The 19,124-nt window shown below is 34.1% G+C and overlaps 1 protein-coding gene across 2 annotated transcripts in view; it reads right to left on the reverse strand.

The window, feature by feature from the left end:
* Positions 1 to 19,124, reverse strand: part of NTRK3 (neurotrophic receptor tyrosine kinase 3) — a 451,535-nt gene that overhangs the window by 31,543 nt on the left and 400,868 nt on the right. The window contains exon 16 of one of the 2 annotated variants that reach the window (XM_012542269.3): positions 3,224 to 3,298. The exons of the other annotated variant lie outside the window; for it this stretch is intronic. Within the exon in view, the coding sequence (XP_012397723.1) occupies positions 3,224 to 3,298 (75 nt within the window). The remainder of the gene's footprint in view (positions 1 to 3,223; positions 3,299 to 19,124) is intronic. 2 annotated transcript variants of the gene reach the window in all.

Below are 19,124 nucleotides of genomic sequence, written 5' to 3' on the forward strand. Positions count from 1 at the left end.
GGAGGGGGAAGGGGCAGGGGGAAAATCTTTTCTCTCCCCTCTGTGTCTCTCTTTGATTAAAACACTCCAGTAATAATTTCTCCCTCACTCATTTAAAGACGAATGAAATATTAATTATCCTTAAATGTGCTATAGAAATTCATTTGGAGTTCAGGATTGGCCCTCTTTATGCTAGTCTACTGTACAAATAGTTGGATTGGCATAAAATATACTGGTAGATGATTATTGACTTTCTAAAAAAAGACTTCATTATATATGAAAAAGTTGCCTATGGATTCATTTTATTTCCTGATCATATTTATTTATATTTTTATCCAATTTAATGAAGTTGTATTCCCATATAATTGTTCAACTAACAGATATTACTAATAATGATTACCTACAACATTCTCAGGTGAGACCTAGACAGATATCCTGCTATCTTGCTCTTCAGAAGAATTCAAGATTAAATGACTTGGTCTATGTCTTCTAGTCACACGTTTAGCCATGAGACTAGACTAGGGCCATCGTCTGACCTAACCCTAAATATAAAATGCATGTTAAAACACCTCAACTCAAGCTCAGAGTTTTGCTTATACTTTTTTCACCATATAAACATAGCAATGTGTGCCATCCTTCTAACATATACATAACTCATGGGAGTTAACATTAAAACCACACAGTACGAGATGAAGTCTTTTCCCATAATCCTGAGGGGATACCCTACCATAATGAATAGCTTTTATGTCCTAAAAACCATTCCATGACAATACCAATCATACACAAAAAAATTCTCCCTTTGTCTCCAAAGAATATACATGAAGAAGTTTTAAAATATGTCAATATACACACTGAATATAGATATCCAAGAATATCTAGACCCATTATAGCCATATAAATTAACATATTTAAAAGCTTGCTTTCATCAGTGAAGTTAGTCTCCATCAGATAGGTTTTATACCAAACGCCCCACCAATTCTAATAAATGAAATTTTTAGATATGGACCTTATAGTTCCATGGCAACAATCATTTCATTTTCTAATTTCAGTTTTCCTGACTCAGAAATTGCAAAAAAACTTTTTTTTAAAAAACCTGTTTCCTAGATTTATACTGGCCCAAAATGCAGGAATGGGTTTCTTAACCTTACTTTGACACTCTGGTGAAACATCTGGACCCTTTCTCAGAAGAGTGTTTTTAAGTGCATAAAGTAAAAATACATAGAATTGCCAAGAAAACCAATTATATTGAAATACTATCTAGCTATCTAACTAGCTAGCTCTTTCTTTTTAAAATAAGTTCTTAGGCCCCGCGTTAGGACTTTGTAGTCCCAAAATTGTATGATCATATGATTCTATGACTGTTTTTAAAAAGGCTCAGCTATGACTGCCTACTTCAACCTGTATAAGAAAATAATTATACTGTTTTCTTTGGGAGATAGAGGTAGGGGAGAATTTGTTTATGCAGTCTCACATTTTGTTTGAAAACCACCCAACTAGAAACCAAGAGTTTGACCTGAATGGAAGTAAAAATGCAAATGCTATCTTAAAACTGTGGGCAGAGTGTAATTATTTCTCTTAATGTTCCTGCTTTCAAAATTCCTACTAGCCTGCCTCACACACTTGATTTGATATATGCTAGATACATGCATCTGTTAGCTAAAAATCCAAAGCTTTGAAGTAGGTGTTCTTAGTAGCATACTTCCCACATGGTAGGGTAATATGTCCTTTAAAAATGTACTCTTGGGAGAAACTGGATTTGATGAAGCTGTCCCCCCCAAAAAAGGCTGCATGTTCTTTAAAAAATCACTGAAAGTAAAGAAAGAGAAGACAGGAACACACAAATCATCTCTAGCCTAACATTAACACAGTATTCAAACTACACATTTGAAATATTGTTAGGGAATTAATCCAGGAAAGTTCTCCTAGCAACATTAACTCACCCACATCATCCACATTCAGTTCTCTGCATTATTGGGTAGCTTGAAAGAATGCAACCCAGCAAATTGTAATACACTTTGTTTTCACATATAGGATTTGATTTATAAGGAAAAGTGAATAATACACAACAGAATCTAGTCCCTACTTCCATCCTCATTTTCCCTGCATATTTGGAATATAATCTCCTTAAAGGCAAGACATGTCTTATTTTTGTTTTCAGGTCCCCAGTGCACTGCATAATGTTTATAACAAAATAAGTGATTTATAAATACCTGTTTAATTGGATTAGGAGAGAAGAGGATGGATCCCTCAAAAGAAGGAAAAGGAAAAAATTACATGGGGAGAAATGGTGCCTTTTGAAAGATAACTATCAAATTCAGCCTCTACCTTGTTCTGCCTATACATAGACAGAGGTATTTTAAAAGGAATGGGAGAGGTCCTCTTCTATGTCTTTCTTGGGAAATACCTTGGGGACATTAAATGAATTTCTGACAATAGTCTCTCCAGTAGTTGTTCTTTGTCCTTCCTTCCAAAGAGGACCATGACATCAGAGAGGTGATGTCAAGACATGCAAGTGAACTAGATTGAAGTGAGGGAGGCTGGGCAAAGTCACCTGCCTCACTTTCTCTTCCAGAGGCATCTGAGTCCAGTGGCCAGATATAAATCAAGACAACTGGAGATGGCCTTGGATGAAATGGGGAAAACTTGGCCTTTTTAAACTAAGGTCTTCAACAGATCTCAGTTTCTTCAATAAGTACCCAATCTTCTGCACCAAAATTTGATATAACATCTACAGAAAGATTTCCTTATATCTTATAATCAATATGGAGAGCAATGGTAGTTTTTTAAAGGTGTATACTTTACAAAGTAAAGCATGTTCATAATTATCCTTCTTCCTCTGCATGATCTTGCAGCTACCTTCTGAAATGCAAGAAAGCAGCCAAATCATCTTGCATGCAGGTCACTTTAACCCTTACCACACACCCAGCCCTGAATGGAGTCCCAGGAAGCTGTTTAATTTCTGCCAACCATTTCACCTGTATGCCTTACACAGCTGCCAGTGGTGAACCAGGTCATTTCCCCTATAAGATGATTGGATTTCACATGTTATGAGCATGCTGAGAATTATGGAAGGAATTTCCTTTGGCAGGTAGTATGGAGTAAAACACGATGCCAGAGGGAAGAAGACAGAAGAGCATTTGGGGCCAGGGAATGGTCCACCCCAAAACCTCTGGCAGTCATTATAAACTCATGTTTATAAGTTGCCCAGAAACCCTTGGTCTCAGGAAGTCAAATCCACACTCACTGTTGTAGCTGCTGGTGCTGCTAGCCTCTGCCGCTGCCACGCTGTGCTGAACTGCCCCTTCCGGCTTGGCCCTTCCTGACAGTGAATGGGAGAAGAGAACAGGATGGGGGAAAAGAGAAGAGAAGGGAAGTGGGGAGAGGAAGGAAGCATGGGAGGATGAAAGAAGGGAGAAGAAGGGAGAGGGTGGGTCTTTTTAACTGAACAGTATCCCTTACCCTGTCCACAACATCCTTATAGTTCTCCAATGCCATCAGTAAGCACATATGCTAAAATACCTTCTAACAAGAAAATGCTCACCACAGAGCCTAAATTTCTCAGCTCAGGTTCTTGGTCAGAAAATCTACCCCTCATCCATTGAGCAGATATGGAGTTGCACCACTTCCAGGCAACAGTCTATTTTTATTAAGCAATTCAGTAGGCAACTGATAATGCAGGATTCAATACACCCACTGGTTTAGTATAATTGGCTACTTTCAAAAAACATGGCCTTTCTCCTGAGAGGGGGCCTCTTTGCCACATCAGCCAGTTCTATTAGAAGTAGGCTAGTTTCATTGAAGCCCTTCAGTAGAAGTCCCAGTCCCTTAGTTAAATTTTTTTACAGGTATTTTGAGGCATTTGTCCTCATATTCTACTGTTTATTTTCTTTGCAAAGATAGGCAAAATGTCTATGTTAAATTATACTGTTTTGCTTGGGAAAGACAGGTGGTAGACATTCCTCTTGAAAGTAAACTCCTGAGCCAAGACATTTCTGAGGGGATGATATATAATGCTGTTTTCAGGTGACTGTTACTAAATACATACACAGACTCTGAATAATATACAAAAGATATAATCCTAGCCTTCACAGTCTATTTAGGGAGACAGAAGACTCACAGAGGAAATAACAGAAGTACATTTTTATGAAACAATGTATTAACCAATGTAAATTAGTATCATATTAGTAGAGAACTGATGGGATGCTGAGCAGAGAAGTGAACAAAATTAGATGAGGTGAAGCAAAGAGTCTTGCTAGCCAAAGGGAGAATTGTGAATTTTGTGCTGGGTTAGGGAAGACAGAGAGAAGGGAGATGACAAAGGAAAGGAAACACAGTTGAAAAAGCACTAAGGTAGGAGCATGTAAATTATGTGTAAGGGAAAATGAATTCATGAACTGGGGATGATAAGCAGATTACTTTGAGTGGAAAGGGAGTTCATGTAGGAGTTGGAGAAAAGAAACTGGTAGATTGGTAGAAAGTCTTAAAGACCAGGCTCATGTGTTCAGTGACAGGTAACCATAAGCCACTTAAGGCTCTGAAACAGATAATGAATATAAAAGAAACTTGCCTGACTTGATGGATGAGAAACTTGAAACTAGAGAATATAAAAGTAAAGAGAGTAACTAGGACACTTATAAAAACCCAGGTGCGAGATGATGAAGGCACAGACTAGGCCAGTGGCTGCAAAAATGTAAAAGGAGAAGCAAAACTAAGAATGAAGAACTGGCCAGGGATTGTATGTGGGTGGTGGAAAAAGAAAAGATCCAAATGTCTCTAATCCAGGTCATAAGCCTTGAAGTGAAAGAGAATGGAAATGTTTGATAGGAATGGCTCAACTGAGGAGGGATGTCTATGTCAAGGGAAGGAAGATGGGCTTGAATTTCAGCATGTTAAATTGCAGGTGCTTGTGGAATAACCCAGTGGAAATCTTTTATTGGCAACTAAAAAAGGGAGGCTGGAGGTATAGATTTTGGAATCAACTCCCTGAAGACATATCTAGAAACAGGAACAGAGCCCTTAACAATGAGTGGGAGAAAAAAGAGCTAGTGAAAGAAACGAAACAAACAAAAATGGATTTTAAAAATATGAGGAAATGTCACAAAGATCAAAGAGAATTTTAAGGAAGGGATTTTTTTAAAGGGTGATTATCTAGATGATCTCAGAGTTCCGTAACTTCTAACTTCTAAATCATTCAGCTAAAAGTTCAAGGAGAATTACAATTAAGTGGGGACTATGTGATTTGGTTTAGTGTGAATCGTTGACAATCTTAGAGAAGGCAATTTCAATGCAGTAAGCAGAAGCAAAACCAGATTCTTGAATGGTATTACAGAGGAAGCTTCTGGCAAAGGATTTAAAGTAGATCAGAAAATATTTCTTTCTGAAGGTTAGCAATGAAAAGTACAAGAGAAATAGAACTTAAAAGAGGAAACAGGTCATAAAAATCTTCTTAATATGGAGAAGAATGATGATCTTTAAAGGGAGAAGGTGAGGGAGAGATTTAAATAGGCTTGCTAGAGCAAAATCAAACCAACTCATAAGATCCAGTTGTTAAATTACCTGTGTGAGCATTTATTCTTCAGAAGTCAACAAATGTGACAAGAGGGACTAATTTGTAGTTCTATTATCTTTTAAAATGATGGAGAAAATGTTAATAATACAAAGAAAACTTCAGAGAGCTGATTGTTAGACATTCGTCAGCACACCTTTAGATACAAAGATGCAAGTAAAAAGTAAACCAGTGACAGAGTTGCATAATCATAATGCAGAAAGAGATAGGGTCCAGAGAAAGGGAGAGGGTGGTGAGGAAATCTATTCTTCTGACAATTCAAAGAAAGGTGAGAGAGTAGAGAGAGATGTGGATTTATTGAGATGAAATGAGGCTTAACTATGTAGTCTTGCCTGATGTTTCATATTTCTAGTTAAATATGTCTACAACAATGATATGTAAATAATAATAATAATAAATTTAGATATATAAAATTTCATTGCACTTTTATATATATTATAGAATAATAAATTTTATGCTATAATATATAATTATATATTAGTATATTATAATAATATAATATATAATTATATAATAGAAAGTGACTCAGAAGTTACTAAGCCAAGCCCCACAATCTTATTGATGAATTAATTGTGATCTAGAGATATTTAATGATTTGCCGAAGATCACTAAACTAGCTGGACTAGCTGGAGAATCATGAAAAGATCCAGGCCTCTTGACTTTCACAATTCAATACTTACTTTGTATTTGATTCTGACAATAATCCTTTGAGGTTGACAGAGCCTGGCCTATCACAGGAGTATGTTGAAGCCAATTTGAACTGGCTCACAAGAGACTATTGTTAAATTTTCAGTGTGATCATTTACACCATGGAAATTAGCAAACATTATAAATTAGATATTGATATATTATTTTGTTGATTTCTAGTCTTAAGAAAGTGATGGTGAAAATATTAATAGGGAATATTAAACTTTAAAGTGTGTCATAAATACTTGTTTTGGGGGGGAGCCAGTTGGTAAACATTTACCAGAACATTTCTGGTGATTTCTTAATTTTTCAGATACAGGAAACTGAAGCTCAGAGAGATTGAATTATACAAAGCTACATATCTATTAATTTGCGTATCCATGACTAGTATTCATGTCTTTTGACTGAAAGGCCAATGTTCTTTTGGCATGGTTAAGCAATGCAAATTAATATAGTAGTAATAAAGTATTGAGGTGATACTAAACAGAGAAATGAATATTTTTAGTTATAAGAAAGAATTTGTGTAGAAAAGAATTTGGAAGACAAGTGAGGAAAGAACTAAGAGGTTAAGAAGAATAGTTAAAAGCCATAAAAGTAAATGTGAAGCAAGGAAAAATTTATGAAATAGTAGTTATCATGGTTTTGAAGAAGTGATGGTAGAGGATTTGACCAGAATCTATGAATCTATGGTTGGTCAAGCTGAGATTGTTCTAGAGCTTGTTCTTATAAACAACACAGTAGAATGGATGCACAGTAAAAGGTAAGCAATGGCACTGCTCCAGGGCTGGGACTTGATGAGTTGGGAACAACAGAAGAAAAGGAAAGGAAGGGGAATTCAGGAAGCTGAAGCAGATGTCCACATTATCTGAAGTGTTTAAGATGACAAAAAAGAGGTCAATGGTTTGTTGACAGCAGATGCTGTCAATATACAACACCACAGTGAAGATGAGGGCAGGTCAATGAAAAGCAGAGAAATAATGGATGTTGCTAAAAAGGAGGCTGTGGTATGAGAGGGCAAGAAATGCATTGGAGTCCTTGTAAAGAAAGGTCAGTGACAATGTGTTAAGTACAATAAATATGTTGATAAGTGATTGTATAAAGTGGAGTTGGAGATCAACAGAATATAAGGAGGAAAGAAAGAATGAATCCAGCTCTAGGTACACATGCTTTTACAGAGTTATGTATGTTGTTGGTACAACAAATTAGCTAGGTAGCTAAATCAGGTTCATTAATCACAGGAGAGGGAGAATTTACATCTTCATGTCTCAAACTAATAGGGTAGTGAGCCACTTAGGATTATATGAAATTCTATGAAATAAATTCCATGTATTTCCTAGGAGTCTAGAAAATTAAAGTTTTTACTATTTCACCATGAACTACATAGAAGCATAGAGGGAAAATAAGTGTTTCCATTTTACAGAAAAAAATATTGACTATTGTAATATGAGATGCCACTATGTTCTAGGTGAATTATGAATGTATACTTCTGCTATCCTAGACCAAACACAGGCAAAACCTAGGAAGAAATCCATTTTCAGATCACCAAAATAATGATCCCCCAAACTAAAGATAAAGTATGCCATAGTGGTAAAAATTCATGTAAATCACATGCAGAAAAAGAGAAGGTTTGTTTTAAAGGAGCAACCAAGGTGATGATAGTATCTATTTACAGAATTTTCTCTTCTATTTGACTTGACATTAAACTAGAGAAGCATTAGAGAAAATCACACATAAATATGTTGAAAAGGAGAATACAGTCACATGTTTCTAATTTTTCCATTGTGATACACCCAAAAAATCAAATGAGTCAGTTAAAGAAGCAGCCAAGAGCAAATAAGTGAGCAGCTTTTACCTACCACTCTAGGTGGTATCTGGGTGACTTTTTGGAATAGGCAAGCATTCCTTCTTAGATACATCTCCTCTGAGTCTTGCTCTTAACTAAAGGGTTTTTTTTGTCATTTCTGGCCTTGGAAACTAATTTACTGGATAATTCAACTAACAGGTTTCAATTCCAAATAATTCTAAACAGGAAAAGAATTGGCAGAGATATATACATATATATATATAGATATATATATAGATATAGATAGATATACATATCTATCTATATCTATCTATATCTCTCTATATATATATCTATATATCTATCTATATCTATATCTATATAGATATAGATATATATCTATATAGATATAGATATAGATAGATATATAGATATATATATTAGATTTACTCCCATCTAAGGCTTTCTCTTCATTCAGTCATTCAGTCCCCACCAGATCTATAGTTCTGGAAGTATATAAACCTGTTACCTAATGAATAAATATGCCTATGAACAGACAATCTCAATGAGTAAGGAAAACTATGATCTCAACCACATAGATTCTAGGCTTAGAAGAAAAAAAATCTATCATACCTATGCTGCCTCTGAACTTGATCCTCCAAAAATGCCTCATTTGAAAAATATGTACCTACATTATAGGTTCATAGTGTCATAGTTTAAGAATTATAAGTTACTTTTGAGGTTATTAGATCACTCCTTAGGATATTGAGGCTCAGAGAAGTTATATCTACTGAAGGTCACAGAGGTAGAAAGGGACAGAATCAAGATTCTGACTCCAAATTCAGCAGTCTTTTACTTGTACCACCATCAATTTAATTGCTTTTTCTTCTGAGGAAATGCAGAACCACTCAACCTAGTCCAGTCTGAAAATTTGCCAAAAGAAATTCAAGAAAAAGCACAATGACTGGGGTGGAATAAAATTCTTGGTGCCAAGAAAACAAGGTGGAGAAAGGACAAGAAAAATAATTTTTCAGCTGTAAACAACACAAAATATCATCACTATTGCTATGGAACAAAGTAGAGTGAACATCAAAACACTGACAAAGGTAGTAATAGTTTCATTCTGGCTAGCAAATAGCTAAGAGAGGCCAGCTGAATATGTTAGAGCCACCTTGGAGGGGAGAGAATTGGCAAGTGTAGATATAAGAGTTAGTAGAAGGAGAATAGAACTTTTACTCACTTCTGCTGTTAATGAAATTGGCCAAGGCCATCATGGCATTAACTCAATAGGAAAAAAAAGTTATGTCCCCTTGCAGCTTCATCAAAAATATGACATTAGAGAATTGAGGGGAGGGCACTACCCTCTTCAAAATAACCAATAAGATGCTTTAATTTCATGAGATAAATCAAACAAAATCAAAAAAGTTTGTTTAAATTATAGTTTACCTTTTCAGTATAGATATAAGACAGAGTGGTAATAGGTGCTGGGGTTAATCTAATTGCACTTCTACCCTTGACTTTCACATTCAAAGCTCTAGCAGTGATCTTGAATTTACTTTTTAGGAATGAACAATTAATGTGAAGCAAATGAAACCAGAGTCACCAGGTGTTAAGAGAACTTTTCTCTAATTCCGGGAACCATTGACTATTTCAGAATTCATAATCTAAAATTATCTAAAGTGGAGTTATATTTTGTTATTTGTTTTCTTGAGTCTTTACTTATGATCTCACAAGTGTAAAAAAATTCCTTCCACTAATGCAAATCAGCAACTCACCGATAACTTAGGGTTTTGTCCATGATCATAAGGCTAGCATGTTAGAGGCAATACTTGAATTCAGTTCTTTCTGACATCAAGGTCAGCTCTCTATCTAACATGTCATGTTGCCTCTCTGTACCATAAGTCATGGTGAATGCAAAAATGAAAAATCCACACCTTAAGAAATTAAACCTATTTCCTTTTTATTCACTCTCTATTTGGCCTGTACCCCAGCAACCCTTTGTTGGTTCATTATCTATTGCAGGGACATACCTTTAAACAACAGTCACCAGATGTCTTAGCAAAATTAAAACCCCTTTATTTTTCCTAAAAACTCAAATAAATGCCATCAGGATAATTGTACTTCTCTAGCTGGACAAGCATCACAAGGATTCAGGAAAATGAAGGAATCTAAAGTACATATGAGTAAATCCATTTCTGGAAAAGAATCCCTTCTCCAACTTTGGAGAGCTCTAAGAAGAAGTGTGCTAATACAGATTGAAGATCAACTTCAGAAAAAAAAGGACTCATGAGACACAATCTGCATTATTAACATTTTATCCATCACTTTCTTCAATCTAGACAATCAACTATGCAAATTGACGGTGGCTTATTTGCTGATTTCTGAGTTGTAAATGCCCCCATTGAAATTATAAGAATTGGCTCTCAACAATCAGTATGAAATAGCTCTAGAATGCTTCTGACCTTAATAGTTAATTTCTTTGCAACTTTTATTCATTTCTCTTAGTTCTATGCCTCCAAACTCACTTTTCAATATCAGTTTCATAACAAATGCCCACACTATTAGCTAAACATAGTTAAAGCCCCTTCCAAATGATTTCCTCATTAGTTATTTTATACGGCAGTTTATGGGAATCCCATTAGTCTTCTCTGTTTTCTTGTCAGATTCAACTAGCCTGATTGGAGTAATACTCCTTCTGCTTAGAACTCTCTCTTCTTATTTCTTGTGGTTGGGTTCAAAATCCAACATTGCCACTTGTACTTCCTGTCTCCACTATCCCTAGTCCAATTCTTTTGAATATCATTGATTCTAGTATCAGAATTTAAAATAAAAAAAGGTTGACTACTTCTATCTTTGATTATAGCCCTAACCCTATCATTTTCTTCTTCTCTTCTTCATCCTCTTCATATTCAATTAAAGACTGAGTTCAAAGGCTTTTAAAACAGATCTGTTTTAAAAACAGATCAAAGAGAGACATAATTCCCAAAACAGGAATAAGTCAGGGGATTATTATGTTTGCTCTACATGCAAATATCTCAATTACTACTGGCAAGGAAGATATTTGTATGGAAATTTATTTATCTTTATGTTGTATTTTCAGTTTGTTTTTTAGAATAAAAAGATCTCTCACATGGAAAATAAAAGTCAAATTATTAAACACATGCTACTATCAACCTAAGTGAATTATCATATCAAAGAGTAGGTAGAAAGCAGTTCCCTTCCCTGCTCCCAACCCACTATCTTCATCAATATTTCTTTTCTCCAGAATGCTCTCTTCTCTTTCCTTTCTCCTTAGATATTAGAACCTAATACCACCACTTTTGTCACTTTCCTGTTCCCATTATTACTACTCCAATCAATCCCTGTGGATATCTCTGATTCCATATCTACTTCATTACCAAATCCGTTAACATAGTCTGTGTTAAATAACTTTTTCCATGAGAATGAAGTTGAAAAAGGATAGTAGCAGACTTATCCATGGTCCTTCCTTGTTAACTTATTAGAATACCATATTTCCAAATCACAGAAATTCATGGACAAGCTAAATGGGAGAAAAGATAAGGTTCTCATAACAGTTTCTTGAGAGTTGGGACTATTTAATTTTTATGTCTGTATACATGGCACCTATCACAGTAACTGACACACAGCATCAATAAATGCTTTGTTGAAGGATTCACTAATTGATAGAAAGGAAATTGCCCTTAAAAAGAGGACTGATTACCATCTCCAAAGGAAGATATCTGTGTATTCCAAGAAACATCTCTTCAAAAAAGTTCCTACTAGATAAGCAGAAGAAAGACGGGAAAGAGTTGAAAGTGTTTAATGAAACACAAAACATCCATTGATATTCCTTTAAACTTTTTTGAATTCATTCAACAAACACTTATTGAGCACCTATTGTGTGCAATATGATATTGATATGAAGTAAAAAAAATGAAAAAAATTCTCCTCTTAAGGAACTAATGACTCTCTACAAATCCATCTTTAAGAGAAGAGGAAATGGATTTCTTTTTCAACAAGGATTTAAGTTAAACTTTACTGTGAATATAATGAATAAAAAGGTGCTACATCTTGAATATAACAATTGAAGAAACCTGTGGAATGCCTATCCCTGGAGATGTCTAGGAATAAAACAAGCAAGCCTTCTGTCTGGGATAATTTGAGTCTAGTTCTGCCAGAGGTCAGTGAGGGTGAATTGGATGACATTTTAAGATTCTTCCCAACTTCATGCTTCTTTAAAATTGAATGTTCTGGCATTTCTTTGACTGTTTCTTCTACTCCTGGGATATAGTGGCCTGATATTCAACCAGAAAAACCCCATGCTGACCCTAAACCTTATTGTTATTCCTGTTCAAGGTTACAAAGTCATACAGAAAAAAGTTTCTATAACATCCTGACCTTGGATCATAACAATCTTTCTGAGATCCCAACAATTGTGTGGATAGCCCATCCCAATATTTGAAAGATGGTTTTCTGAGAATTACTAAAAAGAAGCCATCAGCCTCTTCATGAGGACTATGAGAAGGATGGGGTTGAAATAAGGGAGCAGGGATCCTAGAAATATAATATAACATACATTCTAATCCTGAATTTATATAACTGTTTTAAAACAAACTGGGTTTCATTACTTTTCATTGTCTTGCTTAAAAATATAACACTAATTCCAAGGTTCTATATTTTCACCTTTATGTGAAAAATATTTTTTTTTCTTAAGGTTAGTTTCTCCATGGTCTGGCTCCTATTGACCTTCCTCAGCTTATTTCAAGTAATTCTCTGTTTAGGCACTCTACATTCCAGTTAAACTAGACTATGAGCTATTTTCCTCAAACCAATATGACATCTTTCACTTCTCTACAACTTTCCTCCACCTCTGACTTCATTCTAGAAATGCAGTATCTTCCCTTCTCCACTTCTCAGAAGTTGTCTCTTTTTAAAGTCTCAAATAAAATGTTACTTCCTCTGTAAATCTTTCTCTGACTACTATCCCTAAATTGCTAGTGTTTTCTTCTTCCAAAAAATGTCTTAGCATTCTAGGATCACTCCAATTAAATGAAAGTTTCTGGGAGTTAGAGACTTTTTTGTTTGTTTGTTTGTTTTCAACTTATCACAGTCTCTAAAACAATGCTTTGGACTTCTATACTAAATATGAAATGTTTATTGGACTGACTAGAATTTTTCAAGGAAATATGTCTTTGAGGCTGGAAAAAGAAAAACCAAAAGGGGAACCCCAACTCCAACACATGTTTTACTTTTAATTACGAGAAGCAAAAACTTTCCCGTCCTTCTCTTTTCCACATTTTCATCTCCTATCTCCAGATTCAGTCTGGCTCCCATGCTTAGAAAGCTCTCCTTCCACTTTTGGAAACCACTTACTCCCTTCTAGTTCCGGTTTAAGTGTATTTTCTTACAATTGGCTTATTCTCCAGTTGTGAATGCTTCCTCATAAAATTACTTTATATTTACCTTTTATAATTTTTGCATTTATTTATCTGCTTACCTATTGTTTCCTCCCAGTAGAATGCAAGCTCTTTGAAGGAAAAAACTATTTGGTTTTTTGTTTTAATATTATCAGTGCCTAGCAAAGTGCTTAGCACTTTTTTTTTTTTGCCTTTTTGGAGGAGATGATGAGGGAGGGGGGATGACTTGTAATTTCAGTGGTGTAGAAAATATCCAATGAGAAAAGTTCCTCTACCCATGCATTTTAGCACATATTCTATAATTGAAAAGTGAATCTTAAAGAGTTGCTTAGAGGCACTGTGAGGTTGGCTTGCCCAGTGTTCAAGTCTGCATGTGACAGAGGTAAGCAGAAATTGAACTTTGTTCTCCTTGACTCCTGTATGGAACTCTGATAAGTGCCTAACTGAGATTCATTGGATTGAATTGAACTGAATTACTTTGCCTGTACTTCATGGACAGGTTGCTGATTTTGGGCATTAGGGATAAATTCTAGGTTTCCAAGCAAATTTATTCAGAATTTGGTCTCCCTCTTCTCAAAGTCCCATAATCTACTGACCTAGAAATATCTGTTATCCCATAGTGCTACACATTGAATGACAATTACATCTCGGTATAGGTACTTACAACTCAATGATTAAGAGTCTCAGTGAAATTAGACAGGAATAAAAGAAAGAAAGAAATCTCAGATTTGTGATCAAAAATATATTGCAAAACATAAATTTGCTTGTAAGCAAATCAGAACTTTACTATTACTGTCATTGTTCTGGACCGCTGCCCTAAGTTTTAATAGGAAACCCAACTAAACACAAGAAAAATAAAATCCTTAAAATTCCAAAAATTTTAGGATAGAACTGGAAGGAACCAAGAATCTAAGTCAATCTTCTCATTCTATCTATGACTATAAATGATTTGTCCATAACCATATAGCTAGTTATTAGCAGGCAGGATGAGAATTCCAATCTTTTGTTTGTTTGTTTGTTTTTTGTGTGTGTGTGTTTTTTGGGGGGGAGGCAAGCAGATTAAAGTCAATATGTTAGTCTGTACTTCAAAATTAAATAAAACTTTTAAAAAATATATATTCATCCCAAGTCCCACTTTATGAGTGAAATCATGTTTTATTTTGTTTTGCTTTTTATCTTGCTATTTGGTATATTTCTCAGCATTAGCCCAGATGCAGTAACTGCTGATACAATCCTCCTAGTGGTTCCCTGGATGCATGTTCCTTACTCTAAGACAAAGATTTCCTTCTATCTCTCTTTATATTTTGTAATTACAGCCCATAGTCATAAGATGATGTCTTTCATCTTCATCCAACCTGACACCAAATAGAAACAAACCCCATCTCCATGAATAAGAATTGAAAATGGAGAAAGGGAGCCAGGATAGTAAGAAAAACTAAGATAATTATCCTTCCAGAAGAAAATACTAGGAAATCATGTACCAATCAATAAATCTAAAATAAAGGTTGCTTTCAAGAGAACCATTTCAAAGAGGAATACAAAAATGGGATGAGAATGAGATACCAAACCTCAGTCATTTCTCTTAGTAGAGAGTGAGGTGGATGAATTCATTTAAAATCAAAGAAAGGAGATAAGAAAAGACTAGAAACTCAAAGGTCTGGCTGGGATTTTTACTTTATGACATAGATTATCTGGTACCCAACTCAGTCTTATTCCTACATTTCCCCAAATTATTGAGCCTCCCACATATGCAAATACATACATACAAACATCACTATCCAATAGTTTTTGAATTATAAAAGGTTATAGAAGAGTTTTTAGTGACTATCAACTTAAGTCCTATCCCCTATTCTACAAATAAGAAAAGTGAGTTTCAGAGAGATTTTGACTTATATAAGATTTCACTGCAAGAAGATAATATCCCTGATAAAAGAACTCAAATCTCCTAATTTCTGCCCCAGGGATATTTCCTCTAAATTATGCTCTAGCAGGTCAAAACATTAAAAATTGGTGTCTTTCAGGTGTAGAAATAAACTTGGAGTGCCATTTGTTGAACATTCATTCTGCCATTTCTTGCTGCATTTTAATGGGTTTTAACACTTGTCTGTTTTTGGAGTGTGTGTGTGTGTGTGTGTGTGTGTGTGTGTGCATTCTCCCCCAACCAAACTCCTCTCAAGATCTGTATGCCATAATATTAAGATACACAACAGAATATCTGGCTCCATTTGCCTCTCATTTTCTAATTTACAGTGTAACTATACTCCTCAATATTCTTCACTACCACCCCCACTTAATAGCATTTTGTTTTTTCCATTTACATGTAAAGATAGTTTTCAACATTTACTTTTATAAAATTTTGATTTTTAATTTTTATCCCTGCCTTCTTCCCCTCTGCTCTTCAACAAACATTCTGATTTAGATTATACATGTACATATGTTTACATTAGTCATGTTGTAAAAGAAGAATCAGAACAAAAAGGAAAAATCACAAGAAAGAAAAAAGTGAAAATAGTAGGCTTTAATTTGCATTCAGACTCCATACTTATTTCTCTAGATGTGGGTAGCATTTTCCATCATGAGCTTTTTGGAATTGTCTTGGATCACTGATTTTCTCAGAAGAATGAAGCCTATCACAGTCGGTCATTGCACAAAATTGCTGATACTGTATACAATGTTCTCTTAGTTCTGATTCACTTCACTCAGCATCAATTCATGTCTTTCCAAGTTTTCTGAAATCTGCCTGCTCATCAATAATACATAATTATATTCCATTACATTCAGATACCACAACCATTTCAAACATTCAACCATTTTTCAATTTATGGAAATCTAAATTTCAAATTATTTGCCACTACAAAAAGCTGCTATAAATATATTTGTACACATGTATCTTTTGTCCCTGTTTTACAACTTTGTTGGGATACAGACATTGTAGTGGTCTTAATAGATCAAGGAGTTTGCACATTTTTATAGCTCTTTTGGTCATAGTTCAAATTGCTCTCCAGAATGGTTTGATCAGTTCACAACTCCACCAACAAGGCATTAGTGTTCCAATTTTCCCACATCTCCAAAATTTATCATTTTCCTTTTCTGTCATATTAGCCACTCTGATAGGTATGAGGTAGTACTTCAGAATTGTTTTAATTTGCATTTCTTGAATCAATGCCTAAATCAATTTTCTAAATCAAGTGATTTTGAGCATTTTTTAATATCTAAAGATAGCTTTCATTTCTTCATCTGAAAACTGCTTGTTTATATCGTTTGACCATTTATCAACTGGGGAATTATTTTTATTATAAATGTCACTCATTTCTCAAATATGAGGCCTTTATCACACTGACTGCAAAAATTGTTTCTCAGCTTTTAGTTTCCTTTCTAATCTTGGTTTTGTTGAGTTGATGCTAAATCTTTTTAATTTAATGTAATCAAAATTATTCATTTTGCATTTCACAATGTTCTCCATTTCATAATATCTCTGTCTCATTTCATAATGTTCAGTCATAACTTATTCCCTTCTCCATAGATCAAACTATCTCCTATTTTGCATATGATATCATCCTTTATGTCTAAATCATGTACCCATTTTGACCTTATGTTGGAATATATTATGAATTTTGGTCTATGCCAACTTTCTACCAGGCTATTTTCAAGTTCTCCTAGTAGTTTTTGTGAAACTGTTGTGAAATCTATTCCACTCATCTACTACTCTATTTTTTAGTCACTTAGCCGAATAGTTGTAACAATTGCTGCTTTATAATTTAGTTTTAGATCTGATATGGCTAGGCCACCTTCTGTGATTTTTTTTCATTGATTTCCTTGTATTCTTGACTTTTTGCTCTTTCAGATGAATTTTATTATTTTTTTCTAGTTCTATCAAATAATTTTTGATAGTTTGGTATGACACTGAATAAGAAAATTGATTTAGGTAGAATTGTGACTTTTATTATATATGCTCAGCCTATTCATAAAGCAATTGATGTTTTTCCAATTGTTTAGATCTGACTTTATTTGTATGAAAAGTGTTTTCTAATTATGTTCATATAATCTTGGGTATGGACTGGCAGGTACACTTTAAATGAAATTTCTCTTTCTGTCTCTTGTTGCTGGGCTTTACTGGTAATTTATAGAAATCTTGATGGTTTATGCGAGTTCATTTTATATCCTGCAACTTTACTAAAATTATAAATAATTTCCAGGAATTTTTTTTATTTCATTCACTAAGTATACCATCATATCATCTGCAAATAATGATAGTTTTGGTTCCTCATTGCCTAGCATAATTCCTTCAATTTCTTTTTCTTTTCTTCTTGCTAAAGCTAAAATTTCTAGTACAATACTGAATAGTACTGGTGATAGTGGTTATCTTTGTTTTATCCCTGATTTTACTGGGATTTACTTTGAGCTTCTCCCCACTACATATAATACTTGTTGATAGTTTTTAGATATATACTGCTTATTATGTTAAGGAAAACTCCATTTATTTCTGTCAGAGTTTTTTTTTTTAATTAGAATGAGTTGTATTTTGTCAAAAGCTTTTTCTGTATCTACTAAGGTAATGATATGATTTTATTAGTTTTGTTATTGATTTTGTCAATTATGCTGTTTCCCTAAAATTGAACCAGTCCTATAATCCTTTTCTAATTCTCACCAGGTCATAGTATATTATACTGGTGATAACTTGCTGTAATCTCTTTGCTATTAATTTATTTTAAACGTTTGTATCAATATTCATTAGGGAAATTGGTCTACAATTTTATTTCTCTGTTTTGGCTCTTTCTGGTTTAGGTATCAGCAACATAATTGTCATTAAAAGTTTGTTAGGACTCCTTCTTCATCTATTTTTCCAAATAGTTTACATAGTACTGAAATTAATTTTTCTTTAAATGTTTGGTAGAATTCACTTGTAAATCCATTTGGTCCTGGAGATTTTTTCTTGTAGAGTTTATTAATGATCGTTCAATTTCAATGTCTAAAATGAGGTTTAATTTAAGTATTTTATTTCCTCTTCTGTTAATCTGGACAATTTATATTTTTCTAAATATTCATCCATTTCAGTTAGGTTATCAGATTTATTAACACACAACTGGGCAAAATAGCTCTTAATTATTTCTTTAATTTCTTCTTCCTGTTAGTGAATTAAACCTTTTTCATTCTGATACTACTAATTTGGTTTTCTTTTTTTTTTAATCAAATTAATCAAAAGTTTAATTTATTTTGCTGGGGGTTCTTTCTTCCATAAAAGCAACTCAGTTTTATTTATTAGTTCAATAGTTTTCCTAGTTTGAATTATATTAATCTTTTCTTTTAGCAAAATGTAGTGCTTTAATTAGATCTATGTTTGCTTTTGCTTTATCGAAAATCAGGATTGTTACCCCTGAATTTTTTTTAACATCAGCTGAAGCATAAATATTCTGGTCCAGCCTTTTATCTTTACTCTATGTGTATCTTTTTGCTTTAAATATGTTTTTTATAAGCAACATACTGTATGTTTTGGTTTTTTAACCATTCTGCTTTCTTCTGAAGTTTTATGATGAGTGCATCATACTCACATTCAGAGTTACAATTATTAACTGTATTTCCTTCATCCAATTTTTACCTGTTTATGCTTTTCTCTTTTTTCTCCTTGTCCCTCCTCACCAGTGTTTTGTTTCTGATCACCTTCACCTTCAATCTGTCCTCCCTTTTCTTTCCC

Source organism: Sarcophilus harrisii, chromosome 2 (genome assembly GCF_902635505.1).
Source record: "Sarcophilus harrisii chromosome 2, mSarHar1.11, whole genome shotgun sequence".
Taxonomy (NCBI): domain Eukaryota; kingdom Metazoa; phylum Chordata; class Mammalia; order Dasyuromorphia; family Dasyuridae; genus Sarcophilus; species Sarcophilus harrisii.